Genomic DNA, 19439 nt, shown 5'->3' with positions numbered 1-19439 from the left:
ATTGTTTGGTTTTTGTATGAACTTATAGCCTCTGAGGGTGGGTAGTTGGCTTAATAGGGAAACCACTTACGACATAAGCACCGTGATGGGAGTTTGGATCCCTGACGTCCATGTGAAGAGTTGGGCATGACGCCGTGTACCTCTAACATCAGTGCTGGGAGGTGGAGCCGAGCCAGTCATATGCTCCAAGTTCAGCGCGAGATCTTGTCTTCAAAAATAACGTAGAGAGTGATTGAGAAAGATAACTGATGTTGACTGACTGCTGGTCTCCACACATGCTCTCATGGGTATGCGTGTACACACACATACACACACACAGAGAGGTTTTTAACCTGTCTGTCAACTATCGGGAGTTGACTGAGGTCCCACTAATTTTGGGGAAGGGATAATGTTGAGTCTCAGAATTCAGGAACATGGTGTATACTGAATCTAATATGTAAGAAACACCTACTGGGCCTGCTGAAGTAGTTCAGAGGCTGAGCGTGCTGGCTGTCCTTCCAGAGGACTAGGGCTCAATTCCTAGCACCCGCATGGTGGCGCACACCCATAATCGGTGCATGGGCATACATGTAGGCAAAAACCCATACACATAAAAGAAAACACCCGTTCAGTAAGACAGTCATTACATATGCTGCCTGTGCCACATGTACTTTATGACATAGAAAATGATCGGCACCAGATAGTACAAATTCTTAGACAACAGTGAATATGTAAGTAAGAGTTCTAGGATTTTCTGTCCGGTTTTCGGACCGTGTGTTTTAGATAGAGTCTCTGTGTATAGCCCTGGCTGTCCTGGGATTCACTGTGTAAACCGTGCTGTCCTTGAGGTCGCATAGATCCACCCGCCTGAGATTGAAGGCGTGTACGGCTACTTCCCGTGGATTTTCGTCCTGTGCCCTGTGCATTCGTTGGGCCTTGAGGCTGTTGCGTGTATTAGCTAATAATGAGTTAACGCTTCGGCTGGATTCCTTTTTCTCCAGTGCTGAGAATGGAAACCTCGTGTGAGCTAGGCAAACAATCTCTTGCTGAAGGTTTTGGGGATTGTTATCATGACATACGTCAGTGTTCCATGTGGTATCAGCATTGGGCAGAACACTGACATCCACAAACACAGAAGGAAATGACAAATTCGTACTATACCAATTTCATTTCATTGATTTCTTAACAGATATAAGACACCCTGAAGAACTTTCTCTCTTAAAAAAGCCCAGAGATCCCACAAAGAAAAAAAAGAAAAAGCTAGATGACCAGTCTGAAGATGAAGCGCTTGAATTGGAAGGACCCCTTATCACTCCTGGATCAGGTAAGACCCAGACTAAGCAAAGACAGACCGTGAGGATGCTAACAGTGTGTCTGTTGTTAAGGGTACAGGGCTCATTCAGGTCAGGAGAGGGGTCCAGTCCCCGTCAGCCTCTTCCTCAGTCACCGTGCTGTGCAGGTCCTGCTGGTCACCTAGTTTTTTTTTTAGTTTGCAGAAATTATAAGCTTTTCAATAGGTAGATTCTGGAAAAAAAAATCACTATTTTGTTGATATTAGTACCTAAAACTGTAATTGTGTAAGGACATTTCTGTGTTTTGCATATCCTGGTCTCTTTGTGTCTTTACCCTTTTCTTTAGGAGTCCTTCCTTTGAGAAGCATTCTCACAATCCCACCCAGTCCTTTCTCTAATAGTTGTGCATTCTCTGCACAGAAGAAGTTTCTCACTTTGTTTTTACTAAGACTGCCTGCTCAGCATATGACGCACACCAGGCAGATAGGTAATCACTTGTCTTAGAAGACTAAACAGGTTCTAGTGTTTTAACCCTGGACATGGCCATAGGAACATGGCTGTAGGAACATGGCCGTAGGAACATGGCTGCAGGAACATGGCTGCCACGTTTACATTACTGTTGCTTAGGGTCCTAATATATGCTGGATATGTCTGAACTTGGTTTACTGATGGAATTCATTCTTAGCCATTTACACGCTGGCACGGTGATGATGAAAGCCAACACTCATGAGGTACAAACCATGCATTGTCCACAGCTATGGAACGCACTGTACTTATGGAAACTGGATTCCCACCCCAGCCTTTGAGGTAGATGTGTAACCACCCACATTTTAAGGAGGGTAGAGTTACGCCACAGGAAAGTACGAATCGTGTTAATACTCACATATTGGCTGTATTTTGAGAAACACAGACGAGGCCACGTACCTACTGCTCAAGTTGCTTACAGGCTAGTTGAAAACAGGTTTTATATGTAAATAAGTTATACATAAATGCTAAATGAAGTAGAAAACATGCTAGGAATTCAGGGGCCAACATCACTCATCTTAGTTAGGGTATATTCAGTTTTATGGATTGAGGAATTTAGCTTATGAATTAAGTTTGATTTTTTTTTGAGAAAGGTCTCTCTGTGTAGACCAGGCTATTCTTAAACTCAGAGATCAGCCTGCCTCAGCCTCCTGAGTGCTACGATTAAAGGTGTGCCAGAGGTCAGAATTTTATTGTAAAGAACCAGCAGAAAGAATAGTAACTGACAGTGATCTTCCTGGTAAAAGAAAAGTACAAGAGGTAGATACTGCAGCTGGGCCAGCCCTTGAGGGAGGAGCCTCCAGGGTAGTTGAAGAAGCCGGTGTCAGAAAGTTGATGGAGTTATTGGTGTGTTACAGAGCGGTTGGTTTCTGAATTATTTACAAAGAAAATGCATTTTAGACAGATTATTGAATTTTCTTCTAATCAGTAGCTTTGGAGGAGGAAATGGGTGATAGAACACATGCGCACACACAGTAAAAGAGAATAGTTGGGTGTAATTTTTAAAAGGACATTTTGTTCCTCCTTCAGTGTTACAGGTGGAGGCCCAAAACTCTTGCAATATCGCTCACAGCAAGGGCTGTCTAGCCACACCTGAGTCTATGCTAATGAGGTAACTTTTGAAAGCCCTAAAGGATGGGACTGATTATCTGAGAAACCAGCAATATGACTAGAGGCTTGGTGCCTTCTGCGCCTCCCAGACATCTGTGGAAGGGACGGGTGGAAGCCGGCTGGTCGGGCTGGAAGCTGGCTGGTCGTTGTTGCAATTATGGCGCACCTGTGGCCAGAAGCTCACAAAAGACGTCTATTGAGCTAATAGTGTGGTGGGTCGGGGGCATGATGCCAACATGCTTAAAGATCTGTGGCTGTCGACATACATTACCACGCAGGAAGGAAAAGATGCCGGAGTAGGACTCAGTTCAGACCTTTAAACCCCTCAAAAGAACCTGCTGAGAGTCCTACAAGCATTATCTCATTTCCTTCTGAATGCAGTGCTCCAGTGACCTGATCCTGTGTTTGTTTTGTTTTGCTTTGCTTTTTTTTTTGTTTTGTTTTATTGTTTTGGGTTTTTTATTTGGTTATTTGGTTGGGTTTGTTTGTTTGTGTTTGAGACAGCGTTCCTCTTTGTAGTCCTGGAACTTCCCTCTGTAGACCAGACTATCCTTGAACTCGGAGCTCTACCTGCCTCTGCCTCCTGAGTGCTGGGATTACATTGCCACATTGGAAACCAGACTTTGCCCCTTTGGTCCCTGGAGAAGAAGCACAGGTAAACCATAGTGATAACCAAGACCATTATGCCTTTGTAATTCAGCCTTCTTCAAACCCCAAAAGAAAGGGAGCTGGAGCTTCCAGGTTGGTGAGCTTACCCAGGTGCTGTGCAGAGTTCCCAGAGAGGATGGAGACACCCCACATAACGTGCCCATTTGGCTCTGCCTGAGGAGCCTCCTGTTGTGAGTTAGTGGTATCGTGAGGGAGTTTCTGAGCTCTGATGCATAGGCAGGAGTAGAAGCTCAGTTGAGCACATGGCCTGCACTGGCCCCAGAAGTCACCTGGTGTAACATGACAGTGGAGGGCTCTCCAACCAGAAGGTTGCCTTGGGGCCAGGAATGTCTTCAGAACATAAACACGTGCATACTCCTTTTTTGATCTTTTATGTAGGGCTGAGTGTCCGCTGGCAGAGTTCTCAATCCTTTTACATAAGTGCTGTAGGGAGAGGAGTACACATGTGTTGAAGTGCCAGAAGATACCAAAACACTGTGTCAGGTCTCCTGGAGCTTGCGTTACTGGTGGTCCAACATGGGTACTGGGAACAGAGCTCCGGTTCTCTAGAAGAGCAGAGTAAGGAGAGTTCTTGAGCACTAAGAAACCTGTCCAGTTGCCAACACCAGATCCTTACATCTCCTCCCCCGTGCTCTTCCGTAATTATTGGTCCTCAGCAAGTTGGTTTTGTTTCTCAGTTGAATGGAGCCCTGTGATGGAGTCTGGCTGGAGCCTGACCTCACACATATAGATAAGTGTGGTGACCCTCACACTTCTGCTGCCTGCAGGCCTGCGCCACCACCACCCCCCCGCTAGGTTTTTTCTTGGGGGTGGAAGAGATCATGATCTTCCCTGACTAATGATCTTCTTCTGCACTGTGTGTCGTTCTTCAGGCTTGACTTCCTGACAGCTCTGATTGTCCCAAGGGTACTACTGGACAGCTTTGCAAGAGACCTTGTAGATTTTTCACTTTGAGATGTACTTTATGTGTGGGTGTGTTGCCTGTATGCATGTTTGTGCATCCATGTGTGTACGGTGCTCCCAGAGGCCAGAGGAGGCTGTCAGAGACCCTAGAAGTGTTAGAGACGGTTGTGAGCTGCTGTGGATGCTGGGAATCTACCTGGGTCCTCTGAGAAAGAACAGTCTTACTCTCCAGCTCCTTCGTACCTTTTGAAGAAAGGAGACCCAGGGTTGTGTTGAAAGGTTGCTGCTGTTGGAGCCACTTATTTTCCAAACAGGACGATATGCAATGCTAATGTTATCCTCTCACCTCAGCTCTGACTAAGAGGTAGCATGAAAAGCTCAGGCTGAGTCAGACACCCAGAAGAGGCGAGCTGAGGTCTGTGAGCTCTGTCTTTCCACAGCTAAAGCTCTGATCATCTAAGCCACATGCCCCTGCCCTTTCCTCCCCCTGTACTGAGAACACAAAGACCCTTAATTCTAGCAATGTTTCAGTGGCCAAAGGCCAGAATCTAGCTTTTGCTGATTTTTCTAAACTTTTATTAGCATAAAGAAAAATAGAAATTCCAATTCCTTAAGGGATCTTTCCACTGTATACTGTGTGTGTAGTCAAGTAGTGTGAGATCATCCACATTAGACACTGCAACATGGAAGATCTGGTCAGTCTCCTTACTGGAATACGGTAAGCTGTGTAGCCCAGAAACCAATGGTGACTCTGTACATAGGAATTCTAAGACACAAATGACAGGGAATAGCTTCTGAGTGTGAAAATACAAGGAAACTGTGTGGAGATACTAGCAGCGCTGGGTAATTTGGCTGTGGTTTATCGTCTAGGTTCTTTCTCCTGCTCGCTCTTATGCTAACAGTGACAGTGTAAGAAGGCACAACAACTCACTTTTCACCGACTCTTGAGCTTTGTGGTTATCATGGTTGAGCCGTGGTGGTTTAGGTTGTTATTCCTCTTTCAGGAGATGCGCTGGTTTGGTAGAGAAATGGACAGCAAATGATATCCTAAGGAAACCCTACGAGCTCTCCTCCCCTGGTAGCATCATGTTTGTGGTTATTTTACTGTGTTCTAATGCAGCAGCCTTCCCAAGAGCCATGTGAGGCTTTTGCTATCAGTAGTGAATTGTGTGGAGTAGAATTGTGTGTGTAGAATGTAGTATGTTTGCAGTTTTTCTTTTGAGCTACTTCTGTTTTATTTTAAGTTATTTTTCATTTTTTGTTGATGACTAAATCTGTTACTTCATCTTACTCCATATTTGATTTCTGCCTGAAATAGATATAAAAGCAGGCAAATAGGAAAACAAGATGGGTTAGCCTTTGAGCTGGACCTGAAGGAATTTAAACTATGCATACCCTCTGACCCAGCAATGCAACTAGAATTGGGAAATGCGCACAGAACTATTTACTGAAGTTTCACTTGCCATGGCACCGACATTCTCAATGCGACGCACAGGGTTTGGGAATGATAAGTTGTTATGCATGAAGGCAGTGTGCAGGCAACCAAGACGGGCCAGTTCCTGGCATGGCTCCGTGGCTTGCTAGCTCTCCACTGTGACCATGTCCTTCAGCCTCAGTGTCTCAGTTTGTTCTCCAGGGTGAAAATAGATTTGGTGGGACACTGAATGAGTTGTTACCCTGTAGTATCTGTAAGACAAATAGGACTATGATTTGTAAAATACAGACTATAGGAAATTGAAGGTGAAGCTATTAACCTATTAACATATTAACTTCCTGTATTGGAAACACCATGAAGAATGGTCAGTTTTAACTTTACTCAGGTCTAAATAATTCTAGGACATTGTACTAGGGGGAAAACGGTCAATATTCTGACCTTTTTGGTGAAAGGCTTATTCATCAGATCTTTTAAATAAGCAGGTTTCTGCCTAGAAGTTAATATTTTCCTGTACTGTATTTTCTATGTACTTCCTCAGCAGAATCACTCTGCCCAGATGGGCTGGAGCAGTGATTTCCTGCCATAGGTAAGTATAGGCACCATTACCCAAAAGTGTCATGACTGACTCCCCTAGCTAATGGTGCCTCAGGCTGTGACCCAGTGTCTGCTCTAAAGGCTGGAGCAGAGTTCAGACCTCTCTACCTCACAGCACCCAGATTGGCAGGTTGTTTGAGCACAGCACGGACCACAGAAATACCAGGTCAGCTGGATGGATGACAGGATCGCTTACCTTCAGTGACAGTCCTTCCATGTCACTGCCTCCTTCCCTCACAGCTCCTGTGCTGGCCCAGGTGGAAGGAGGCTCCTAGGTATATCTTCAGTTAGCCGGGGAGAGTATATGCTTACTCTTCTTTCCACACCCAGTAACAGTGTAACAGCAATTGCCATTTCCTTTCTACAAATCGCCATTATAGCCAGAGAGAGTGAGTCAAGAGGACCACCATAAGTGGTCCTGGACCATGGTGTGAGACTGTATCTTAAAAAAAAAAAAGATAGGATCCAGTATAAGACAAATGCTTAATGTCTTTGATTTCCTTAATTCTGTTACTCAAGTCAAAGAGCATTCATCATTAGCTAGTGTGTTTCATTTATGTAGCCTCCACTGTACCTGTCACTAAGGGGTCCTGAGATCAGTGAGGTAATGCCTTGACTGTATTAGTTCAAATTCAGGTGTGCTTGATTAAAGCACAGCTTTATTCTGCATTGGACAAAAGGTTGTATTTATATTGACACTCCTGAGGTTTCACAACTGGGGAAAGTCTGTCTTCCTGTTTCCCATTTCCTTTTCATTCTTTCGCCTTCTGTTGCCTTTCCTTTGCCTTCTGAACCCCTTTCTTTCCTCTCCTGTAGGCACTGATGTTCTTTACATTGGCCCTCTGAAAGGTGAGCCTCACTGCAATCACGCACAGTGTTGGTCTGCTCGCTTCAGCTCGAGCCTTATTTCCTAGTTCCTCCAAACCGGCTTGTTCCTCAGAATTTTGGCCAGTTTAATTACACTGCCACGCTTTGGTACTATGTGTTCTAATGTGCGAGCAGAGTTCTTTCATGTTTGGAGGCAGGTAAATAATGTACTAAGGCTTTTCTTCCAGATTGAGGCTTGTGGCTCAGTGTGCTTCCTACCGTAGTGTGTGTCCTTACTATAATAAGACTCTGGACCGCTCCTCACGGGCACCTCTTCTCACTCACTAGGAAGCATATATTCCAGCCCGGGACTTTACAGTAAAACAATGACCCCAACTTACGACGCTCATGATGGAAGCCCCTTGTCACCGACTTCTGCCTGGTTCGGTGACAGTGCCCTGTCAGAAGGCAATCCTGGGATACTTGCTGTCAGTCAGCCAGTAACATCACCAGAAATCCTGGCAAAAATGTTCAAGCCTCAAGCTCTTCTTGATAAAGCAAAAACCAACCAAGGGTAAGTTTAGGGCTTTTTGAGACAGGGTGTCTCTGCGTGTCCCTGGCTGTCCTAGAAACCTCTGTGGAGACCAGGCTGGCTCCAAACTCACAGAGATCGGCCTATCTCTGCCTCCCAAGCACTGGAATTAATTTTTAAAAGGTATGCACCACCAGGCCTGGCCACTGGTAAGTTTTACAAGGCCAGGGGTACGCTAAGAGTTTCCCTGTGGAGGAGGAGTGTTGGGTGGAGTGCGTTTGCTCAGTGCGCTTCTCTGCTTTGTCCAGGTGGCTTGACTCCTCAAGGTCACTAATGGAGCAAGACGTGAAGGAGAACGAGGCCCTGCTGCTCCGATTCAAGTACTACAGCTTTTTTGATTTGAATCCAAAGGTACCAAGGATTTAAAGGGATCTTTTCAGCCTCTGTTCCTCTTCTTACTTGAATGTTAGGAAACTGTAGCAGGTTTTGAGTAACACTCAAAACCCAAACCTTTTGGCAAAGGTTCTGAATAAATCTGGCATTTTTCTAGGTTGAAACCATGTTTAAACTTCTTTTCTCTCTTTTTAAGATAACTTTTTTATATGTGTTTCAAAGGTACTGATTGCTTTTTTTAAAATTTACCATCTGCAACTATATTGTGAGGTAAAAAATAATTTTCTGGGGCTGGAGAGATGGCTCAGTGATTAAAAGCACTCCTCTTCTACAGGACGTGGTTTCAAATCCCAAAACCCTCATGACAGCTCACAGTAACTTTGGTTCCAGGGAATCTTACATCTTTACATAGACATACATGCAGACAAAACACTGTATGTTAAATAAGATAAAGAATAATTTTCTGAAAGATTATTCTTTGTATTTTGGGGGGAGGGTTCTTTTGTTTTTATATTTGCTTTATTTTGTTTTGTCTTTGAGACAGGGTCTCACTATGCAGCTCTGGCTGTCCTGGAACTCTGTAAACCAGGCTGGCCTTGAACTCACAGAGATCCACCTGCCTCTGTCTCTAGAGTGCTGCAATTACAGATGAAATCAATAAAGTACAAAGCCTGGCTTTGTATTGTTTTGTCATCTACATTTTATCCTACCTAGCTAGTCATTGTTACTTGATCTCTGTGACTGGTGAGCCTGCTCTGCTATAACTCTTTGCTTCTCTGCTACAATTTAACTTTGCTCTGAAAATCTGTTGTTGGTTCCCCCCCCACACGCCCGCCCAAAAAAAAAAAAAAAAGTAAAAGTAGCACAGAATTTGGAGTCTTTGGGGAGAGAGTCTCTCTCTCTCTCTCTCTCTCTCTCTCTCTCTCTCTCTCTCTCTCTCGATTTATTTATTTATTTCTTATATATACAGTGTTCTGCCTCATTTATGCCTGCACACCAGAAGAGGGCACCAGATCTCACTATAGATGGTTGTGAGCCACCATGTGGGTGCTGGGAATTGAACTCAGGACCTTGGAAGAACAGCCAGTGCTCCTAACCTCTGAGCCCCCTCTCCAGCCTGGGAGAGAGCTGTCGGCTCGCCGCCGTCACCCTCATGTCTGAATTGTGTCTAGCTCGTGCAGCGGTTCTCAGCCTTCCTAACGCTGCAACCCTGAAATACAGTTCCTCATGTGGTGATGCCCAACCAGAAAAGCATTTTCGTTGCTACTTCATAACTGTGATTTTGCTACTTTTATGAGTCAGAGTGTAAATATATGTTTTCCAGTGATACCAGGAACCCCGGACCCCAGTGAAAGGGTCATTACACACACATACACACCCCCTGCAGAGTTGCAACCCACAGATTGAGAAACACTAATCTAGTGTCTTGTTATATGCTTGTGTGATTCTTTACCTAACATATACACAGCGAACTATATGTAATAAAAATATGAAAGATAGTTTTTGACCACATCATATCTACTTTTAGTTGTTGTAGGTTGGGTGTGGAATGTTTAACATTTTAAGAGTATTAATTTTTGCTAATTAAATGGACAGTTATCTAATAACATAGATAAACATACTTTCCAAAAATAGATAATGTCAGCTTTGGATACTTAAAGTAGCTCCTCCTTCCATGGTTCTTCATCTCTGGGCGTTTTTCCTCTGTGAGCAAGGTATTTCCCAAAGTAATCAATTTGTACTCACTGGGTTTCATTTTGGCAAGTCAAAATAGCAATGTTAAAAAACAACCTCTATTTGTATCTTGTTTTAATTTTTTTCCAACTAGATTCCTCTTCCCACCCCCCCCCCCACCCCTCCCCATTATTCTGTGTTTGCTCTTTGAGACAGAACCTAGCCATTCTGCATAGGCTGCCTAGAACTTAATATGAAATCCAGCTGGCCTCAGACTCTGAGTGCTGATTACAGGGGTGTATCTGTACCCAGTTTCATAGGGTTTGTTTTGTTTGTTTTTTCAGAAAGAGCTTGCGGTGCAGCCTGGGCTGGCCTATAAGTCAAAGGTCCTTCTGCCTTAGCCTTCCAAGTGCCAGGGTAATAGGCATGTGCCACCACACCCCACTTGAAGTTAGATTTCTTACATTGGAACTGTAACACTTAGTTGTTACATGAACCCTTTTTTTTTCCCCCTTTCAGTGTTAGGGATCAAATCCTCTCTCATGCTGACAACCCCTTCACCTACTGAGCTACATCCCCATGTAATTGTCTTGTCATATTTTATGTCATTCTGAATGGAAAATTAGATGTATCTAACAATAATAGAGCTCTTCCTTTTTTTTAGAAGTAATTATTTTGATAATAAAAGGCTTTAAAAAAACTATACTCATTTTTTACGATGCTTTAAAAGTGAATATTTAGCTAGATTGTTGTTTTGTGTGCCTTTAATGGCAACAACCAAGAGGCAGAGTCAGGAGGATCTCTGAGTTTAAGAAGTTTGACTAGATAGCAAGTTGCAGGCCATCCAAGGCTACATAGTCAGGCCCTTGTCTCAGAAACGTGGGGGGAGGGTGTTAGATAGGGGATCACTGTTAAGGTGATGTCAAGAGAATCTGGGTTTACTTCTCAGCACCCACATGGCAGCTCACAACCATCCATAACTCTAGTTCCAGGGATGCAACAGGCACCAGGCATGCGTGTAGCATACACACAGACACGAGAGTAAAACACTCATAAGATATTTTTTAAAAGAGAGACTGTTTAAAGACTTACTTTAACATTTAGGTGTATGTGATTATAGGTGCCCACAGAGGCCAGAGGTATCAGAACCCCGTGGAGCTGCGGTTGCTGTCTCACTGGCTGCTAGAACTGAGCTCCACTCTTCCACAGTAGCAATATGTGCTCTTCACTGCTGAGCACGCTCTTGTTGAGGACTTTCTGGTATTGAAAACACTGTTACAGACCATTTTCCCTTTGTTCTGCAGTATGACGCCATCAGAATCAATCAGCTTTACGAGCAGGCCAAATGGGCTCTTCTCCTGGAAGAGATTGAGTGCACAGAAGAAGAGATGATGATGTTTGCAGCCTTGCAGGTAGACAAAACAATTAGTGGATGTCTTTTACTGGGCGAAAGAGGAGCAGTATAGTAATTATACAAGCATTTGATGTTGTTACTTTTCTGCTATATAGAAAGTAGCACCTAGGGTGAACCAGATGGCTCAGTGGTAGATGCTTGCTACCAAGTGTGGTAACAGGTTTAATATTCAGTACCTACTTAATGGAGGGAGAGAAGCAGCTCCCAAAACTGTCTTCTGAGGTTGGACACAGTGGCGCTTCTAATCCCAGCCCTGGGGAGGCAGAGGCAGGTGGATTTCTGTGAGTCTCAGGCAGGGTTTTTCTGTGTAGCCCAGCTGGCCCTGAACACACAGGTGCTGCCTTTGCCCCCCAGGTGCTGGAATTAAAGGTGTGCTCTACCACTGCCTGTTGTTGGTTTGTTTTCAAAGTTGCCCTCTCACCTCCATGTGCAAACACGCATGGTGCGTGCAGACACAATAAATAAATGAAAACTTCTAAGCATTGAAAATGGACATTCAGGAAAGTAAAAACAAAGATTTTTATTTTATTTTAAAATATTTAAGAACCAACGATACTTCTGGTTACTTTCTTGTATCTTATGGGGAAAAATTCGTCCTTTTTCCCTTCCCATATATACTAATTGAAGTTAACTCAGCTTTGTCTTAGAAATAGAATAATAACAATATTAAATCAATGATGAAGTACATGCCAACTGGCTGTGGCAGAAATAATGACTTTTAAGTAATAAGAGTTCAAGAGACTAGAATAAACATAAATGTTTTTACAATATTAATAATTAAATGAAAGCTAATGTTTCTTTAAACTCGTATTTTTCCAAATGTGAGCCTTACATACCACATGCTCCCAAATGATAGTGATACTAAGAAATTAATTATCGACTCCTATTACTGACCCCCCCCCCCAGGGAAATGAGAGTTCTTACAAGCAGTTAGGTCCACTGTCACCAGATTGATTCTCTTTCAGGTTTCAGTATTCCAGTATGTCTGAGTGGGGCTTGGCAGGTATTGCTGGGTTATGATGGGAATCTAGTCTGCCCTAAGGGTTAGTGTGGTTGATATTCTTCAAATAGAAGTGGGAAAAGCAAAATTGACCTCCGTTAAGACACTCTCTCATTGTAAAGATTTCACTTCTTTTCTCAGAACACAAAAATGCTGTCAGCTTTCCAAATGTACCAAAGCACCAGGAAGTTCACAGTGACAGCCCAGAGTCTCTGTTGGAAGGCAGAAGAGTGTAAAGCAAGTTCTTGCGGATGGACAGATTCATCCATTGTTTTAGAGATATGATCAAGCATTTGTTAAGACTCGTACCCTGTTGTCTGGAGAATTTCCAGAATTAAGTCTCTGTGGCTCATTGGGGTCTCGCTTGAGGGACGCTTAGATCTGTCTTTTGCACTTTGGATACAGAGAGTTTTCTGACAACCAAGCATAAGATATGTAAACGTATGCGAATGACCATAGGTTTTTATTGTACAGCATTGTTCTTTTTCATTCTGTTGCTTTGGTATTGTGCTAGCGATTGAGCCTTCATGTGCGAAGAAGCATCCTACCACTGACACGCATCCCAGCAAGACTTAGTTGGATTCTATTCACAGTAATTGAAGGGCCTCAAAGCATAGCCCTCTTGGACCATTTTAGAATCTAGATATATAATGAGGGAGTTTTGGAGTACAAATTCAAAAGACTGACACATAGGCTGTTGAGCCTGTCTTCCACCAGAAAGAGCAAGCTTTGGCAGGAGGGAGGCAGCCTCTCCCAGTGTGACCGCACTGAGTGGAGCTCACGTTTCTGCTCTTCACCCCTGAGAAGACAGGACTATGAGGCCCCGCAGCCCACACCCTAAACTGCTCTGTCCTTGGGGCACCCAGAGCCTCTGTAAAATAAGCTTACTATAGCAAGAGGAAAATAATTTAGAATAAACTGTGGATGAAAAATAAAGTTGCAAAGTTAGTAAGATAGCTTTTAAAGCCTTTAGAAACAAGTGTGGATTATAACGTTTGGCAGATACTCCATGTGCCATCAGAAGCAAAGCTAGACTCTATGGTCTCTTCGTAGCCAGGATCTCTCCAGTGGACTCTCAGATCAGCCAGAGAGCTTTGTGAAAATGCAGATTTCAGGCTGAGCCACTGAGTTGCTTAGTCAGGGTCTCTGGGTGTCTACAGTTTTAACCAACTCTCTACATGATTCTAGTATCCTCGACATTTTAGGCCATACCTGACAGTCTCTGCATACCTTGGATAGCCAGAAAGTTTACTAATGAGTCCTAGGATACAGGACACTGGTTATAGGCTTCAAGTCCATAGATTGAGTGTCCCCACAGATAGACTTCAGAAGTCTGGAGCCGCTTATGCTTTGAGAAGCAGCTATACCAGATTCTGTAAAAAAAAAAAAAAAAAAAAAAAAAAAAAAAGCTCTCCAGTTTGACATCAAAACTTAATAGATTTTTAGTATTCTGAGTCACTAAGTGTATTTAGAATCAACTACATTATATTTTAGAAAGTTGTAAACCGAAGACTGTTTGCTGGGTAGCTAGAAGGATGGTCTTCCCTGCACCCACACATTCCTGCTCTTAGGTAGCTGAGACTAGGAGGCATTGACTCCAGAACTGGGCAAAGTGGGGCTAGCTTCAGCTTTCTCCTGAGGCTCTCACGGCAGTGCCTTTCCCTCAAGTGACTTGGCTTGTAGGGCAGTGAGGGTTAGTTTTCTCCAGTGATGTGAGGCAGCGGGTTAGTTCTCTACAGAAGACTTCATACGTGCCTGAACCGTCATGGGATAAGTGTCTGTACAAGGGCCTGTTCTAGGCACTGGAGACCAGGCAGCACCCAAACTCTGCTCATGTAAAGCAGAAGCAGACCTGTAAACTCCCTTCACAGCAAGGGAAGCAGAGACCCGAGCTTCCGATTTGTCTGTGTACAGACTCTGCTCATTTTGAGTCTTTCTGAGCATGGCTGTCGCACTGGTCCCAGGTGCCAGAGCACATGCTTTTTACCCTTCCAGCTCCAGGACACTGTGCTTACTTTTATGTGTATGGCTGCTTTCTCTGCATCTGTGTCTGTGCACATGTGCAAGCAGTATCTGTTGCGACCAGAAGACCGTTGTGAGCTGCCATGTGGGTGCTGGAAATCAAGCCCGGGTCCACTACAAGAGCAGCAAGTGCTTTTAGCCCCTGAGCCATCCTCTCTCCAGCCCCTTTGCCCTGATGCTTCATCTTTGCTACTCAGATGATAAGAAAACATCCACTATAGAGTCAAGTAGTAATTTCATATTAAACTTCTGCAATTAAACAGTCATTTCAACAACATGTTATTGTGGTTTCAGTATCATATCAATAAGCTGTCAATCATGACATCAGAAAATCATTTAAACAACAGTGACAAAGAAGTCGACGAAGTTGATGCTGCCCTTTCCGACCTGGAGATCACTTTGGAAGGCGGGAAAACATCAACAATTCTGGTAATGGCTGGTTTTAGTCAGGCTTACCTTTGTGGGGGTTTTCCATTGCCAGATAAGGCACCTAGGAGGTGGCTTCTTTGCACAAGTCAATCATAGATTCTTGGGAAGTTTCAGAGCCAGTTTCTGTGGTGGGAGGATCAACTCTAGGGCCGCACTCTTCATTCACCCCAGGAAACCTTTTCTGAGGAAATACTATTACCAGTAGCTAGGACTTGCAACCCTGAAGATCTCTCTAAACACTTGTTTTGCAAATGGTGGGAATGTGGTTCTGCCCGGAATTGCACAAACAAGTCATGGTAAAATCATTTAAACTCATTTAAAGCTAATAAATGAGTTACAGCTGAAGAAACATTTTTATCAGTGCCATTCTGATTTACAGTATTTACATTTGTTGCTGCAAACCGTTTCAGCTATATTTAGAAGTAACAATACATTCTTGGAGTTGTACAAATTGTCATTTTGTTCAAATTAGATTTGAAAATGGCTTTGTAACAAGACCATGTAATATGAGTGTATCCTTTAAGTATTGAACATGTATTTTGGATATTAAATAAGCAGTTTTCATATCAGATACCAAACTAGATTTTTAAAAATTAAGAAAAATGTTATTTAAATTCTTTCCCTAGGGTGATATTACTTCAATTCCAGAACTTGCTGACTATATTAAAGTTTTCAAGTAAGTACAAAGTAGGAGATTTCAAATATCAATAAGAACTGTCAGTCTTATAGTCTTGTTCATATTATTTGCCTTCTCAGTAAGTTTGATGTGTCACATTTATTTGTAAAGTATGTCTGTAAGATTTACCAGTTAGATAAATACTTGAAATTAAGATAATCATGTTTATTAAATTAAAATCACAGCAGTTGTTGTTTTAGTTGTTCTCAAAATAATCAAGACTGATTGTATCATGTAGTTGGTGAGAGTAGCTAACCCTAGTGGGTTCACAAGGTGCCCTGTGACTGTCAGTGTTAATCTCTTCACTCAGCGCGCCAGACTTCACTAGCTTATGCTCATGTGCTCCTGGACCCTTTCCTGTAAGGTGCTAATAAATCTTTGTAGACTTTAATCCTCAAGGTTGCGGGCTGAGCAGTAAGGTGGAGGGGAGATGCAAGCGCACTGCTGTCCACTCTTCCTGTGTAAACCGGAGCTCACAGTACACAGCACTTTGGAGATAAGGGCAAGATTTCGCTCGTCTCTACCCTCCTCTTTCCCACGCCTGCCTGTACCTTCAGTGTGTTGTCCTCTGTGTGTGGCACTGGAGTGGCATGTCGGGTCTTGCTGAGTCCGTGTGGCACAGAGGCTTCAGCAGCAGCAATGCTGCAGACACTGCTGCTCCTGCAGGTGCCCGTGGCCCTTCCCAGTGGCCAGTGCTAAGTGAGAAGGCTGGTGCTGTGGGTTGTCCACCCTCTCACTGTTTGGGATCATCTGGAGTAGACTGAGAAGGGAGGGTCCACCAGCAGTCAGGACCAGACCTGCCAGAGCGAGATGATGTCAGCCTTGGAAAATTGGCCTCATGTTTTTCAACACTTGAGAAATTTAACTGCTAAAACTTTGCCCTGGCAAAGTTACTTCAAATTATTGTCTCAATTCTGTTTGATATGTAGGCCTAAAAAGCTGACTTTAAAAGGGTACAAGCAGTACTGGTGCACTTTCAAAGACACATCCATCTCCTGCTACAAGAGCCGAGAAGAGTCCAGTGGCACACCTGCTCATCAGATGAACCTCAGAGGTAGGGACCCTCCTGTGCTCTCAGCCCAGTGCTCAAACTTCACTTGGCAGGGCCTGCCTGGCACTCTATTTATGCTTTTGGGGTTTTGCAAGGATTTTGGTTCTCCAGTTTGGTACTCAGTTGCATGTGGATATCTTGTTGTGTGCTCTGGGTAGACCCAAGCTGAAGCCCTGAGGCACTTGACTTTACCTCCTTGTCAGGTAAATTTACGATGTCTCTTTCGGACCCTGAGCATTAGGAACGTTAAGGTCCTCTCATTTGCAGCCTTGTGTTTATCACGTCTGCATTTCTCTCCCTTGGTCACTGGTATACTGCTTGCTTGTCACCTCTCATCACAGGCTGGTCCTGGTTGGCGAGCTTAGCCTCTCTGTCCCTGGCCACAGCCTTTTCAGGGATGAGCTCCAGTCTCCAGCCTCTCTCTTCCTTATCCAGGTGTTTTTGTTGTTGTTGTTGTTGTTGTTTTGGCTTTTTTGGGGGTGGGGGTGTTTCAAGACAGGGTTTCTCTTTATAGCCCTGGCTGTCCTGGAACTCGCTCTGTAAAACAGGCTGCTCTTGAACACAGAAATCCACCTGCCTCTGCCTCCCAAGTGCTGGGATTAAAGGCGTGTACCACCACACCACCACTCCCCAGCCATCCTTTTTTTTTTTTTTTTTTTTTTTTTTTTTCTTCCCAAAATCCTTACTTTGTTCTCCCTCCAGCTCCCACGGCAAGCCCAGGATCTTGCTGTTAGGCTCCAAGCTGCCTATGTCTCCTTACTAAGCACCTGCGGGCTTGCACCTGCAGCCGGGGCCACCCTTGCCGAGGGCTCAGCTTTACCTCTGCTTTTTTACTTCTCTTTTTTTTAAAGCTTTATCTCTCATTTTTGTATGTGTGTGTGTCTGTGTCTGTGTCTTGTATGTACTGTTATTGGAGGAGTGTAGAAGAGGGTATCATCCACTGGAGCTGGACTAAGAGGCAGTTGGAGTTAGGATCTGAACTCCTGTTCTTACACATTCTTACCTGCTGAGCCCTGTTTCCTCCAGCCCCCTAGCTGGATCTTCTGTTCATCCTGGACTATGGATGGAGCCCTGGCTCCATTTGCTATGTTGTGGCCTCTGCTTCTCCACTTCTTTCTCCCGATGGATCACTGGCTCAGGTGGAGGAAGACTTACCTTTCCATCTGGGGACTGGGGTGGCACCCAGTGGGAGAGTGTAAGACCCGCAGTTCAGTCCCAGGGCCCTTTGGAAATCAGTGCCAGTGTCTGCAGTGGTGACTTAGAAAAGGTGGGGGGGGGGGGGGGAGTTGTTGCTTATTATTGTTCCGTGAGGGTGTGGATGTTATGGTGCAGAGAGGGATCCTAGTAGAGTTCATTTGTAGAGTGTATGTGCTAGGAGTGTGCTCTAGGTCTTGGGCTCCCCCTGCACACCAAAGTAAAATAAACCTGGGAGGCCTGTGGAGCAAAGACAGGCACTGGCAGAGACTCCTGTGCAGGTGCGTTTTGGCAGAAAGGAGATTGGAAGGTAAAATGAGGTTCCGGGAGAGGATAGTTTGAATGTGGAGAAAGGGTCGAGGGGCTCTGGCTGCAGGTACTGGCTCGCCTATAGGAAGAGACTCCCTGGCGTAGTTGTTGGCAGTTTTAGGACTGATCGCAGAACTCTAAACCACCCCGAGCAGATTGGTGTATCTTCACACATTTGTCGTAATTTCACCACACAACCTCTCCCTCGTTTGAAGTTCTACAAAAGGACTTACAAGGCTGTATGTAATAATATTTCTGGAAAGAACAGGATTTTTTTTCCTAAAGTATCCTTGCTTTAATAGTTTAAACATTTACTCAGAGGTAGAAATGCGTCTTGGATTATAGAGAAGCCATTTGGATTCTTATAGCTCATAAAGGTATGTATTTCTGAATCCTTTCCTTAGCAAGCCATTTGAGCACCAAAGTTGTATCACGTCACCTCCCACTGAATAGAGGTGTTCTTAAAGTGTTGTGGCAGAATTCATCATATTAGGACCTCCTAAAAGGAGGCTATTATATTGGCTCAGGATTTCCTTTCTGCACTTCTATAATTAAATTTATTATTACAGGATGTGAAGTTACCCCAGATGTAAACATTTCGGGCCAGAAGTTTAACATAAAACTCCTAATCCCGGTTGCAGAGGGCATGAATGAAATCTGGCTTCGTTGTGATAATGTAAGTTTTCCAATTAAACATGACCCCCACGTGAGCTGGCCAGCTGTCCCTGCAGTCAGTCCCTGGGTCCTGCGCACTGCGGCCTTCATCTCTCAGTGTTTCTTTTCTGCAGGAGAAGCAGTATGCGCACTGGATGGCAGCCTGCAGATTAGCCTCCAAAGGCAAGACCATGGCAGACAGCTCCTACAACCTAGAAGTGCAGAACATCCTTTCCTTCCTGAAAATGCAGCATCTGAACCCAGATCCCCAGCTAATCCCAGATCAGATCACAACCGACATCAATCCCGAGTGTCTGGTGTCCCCTCGCTACCTAAAAAAGTATAAGAACAAACAGGTATTTTATCTACTTAATCTGCTGGCTTTATAACTTTGCACACATAATTCAAGTGCTCCTATTAAATGAGAGACACCAGCTTTGGTATAATATAAAACAAGAAATCCGGGGAGGCGTGGTCAGCTTAAATTGGTTGTTAAGATTGTCTATAAAGTTAATAGGGCAGACACTGGGGGTACCATGCTGAGAGCCTGTTTGTTCCACTCAGCCCACGATCACTCTAAAAGTCCCCTAAAGAACTGAAATGTCTTAAAGGCTTGATTATTTTGTCCCCTATGGGACAAACAAGCACAATCAGCGCTTCCCAGAAGAATCTAATTCTTGCTGAGGTAGATGTTTTCAGCTTAAGAAATACTGTGGTGGAGATAGTTTGTCCTCTGTCGCTGTCTTAACACTAATAGACCCTAACAGGATCTTACAC

The 19439-nt window shown here is 44.1% G+C and overlaps 1 protein-coding gene across 4 annotated transcripts in view; it reads left to right on the top strand.

Annotated features, from left to right (window-relative positions):
• The window catches only part of Fermt2 (FERM domain containing kindlin 2), a 75441-nt gene that overhangs the window by 50641 nt on the left and 5361 nt on the right, over nucleotides 1-19439 (top strand). For 2 of the 4 annotated variants that reach the window (XM_021643336.2, XM_021643335.2), the window contains exons 4-13: nucleotides 1169-1303; nucleotides 7324-7356; nucleotides 7663-7888; nucleotides 8155-8257; nucleotides 11218-11325; nucleotides 14644-14778; nucleotides 15405-15454; nucleotides 16384-16508; nucleotides 18578-18684; nucleotides 18797-19018. In XM_021643336.2, the coding sequence (XP_021499011.1) occupies nucleotides 1169-1303; nucleotides 7324-7356; nucleotides 7663-7888; nucleotides 8155-8257; nucleotides 11218-11325; nucleotides 14644-14778; nucleotides 15405-15454; nucleotides 16384-16508; nucleotides 18578-18684; nucleotides 18797-19018 (1244 nt within the window). The remainder of the gene's footprint in view (nucleotides 1-1168; nucleotides 1304-7323; nucleotides 7357-7662; nucleotides 7889-8154; nucleotides 8258-11217; nucleotides 11326-14643; nucleotides 14779-15404; nucleotides 15455-16383; nucleotides 16509-18577; nucleotides 18685-18796; nucleotides 19019-19439) is intronic. The other 2 variants (XM_021643338.2, XM_021643337.2) reach the window with 1 other exon arrangement.

Source organism: Meriones unguiculatus, chromosome 9 (assembly GCF_030254825.1).
Source record: "Meriones unguiculatus strain TT.TT164.6M chromosome 9, Bangor_MerUng_6.1, whole genome shotgun sequence".
NCBI classification, from domain to species: domain Eukaryota; kingdom Metazoa; phylum Chordata; class Mammalia; order Rodentia; family Muridae; genus Meriones; species Meriones unguiculatus.
This window is presented reverse-complemented; position numbering and strand designations above follow the sequence as displayed.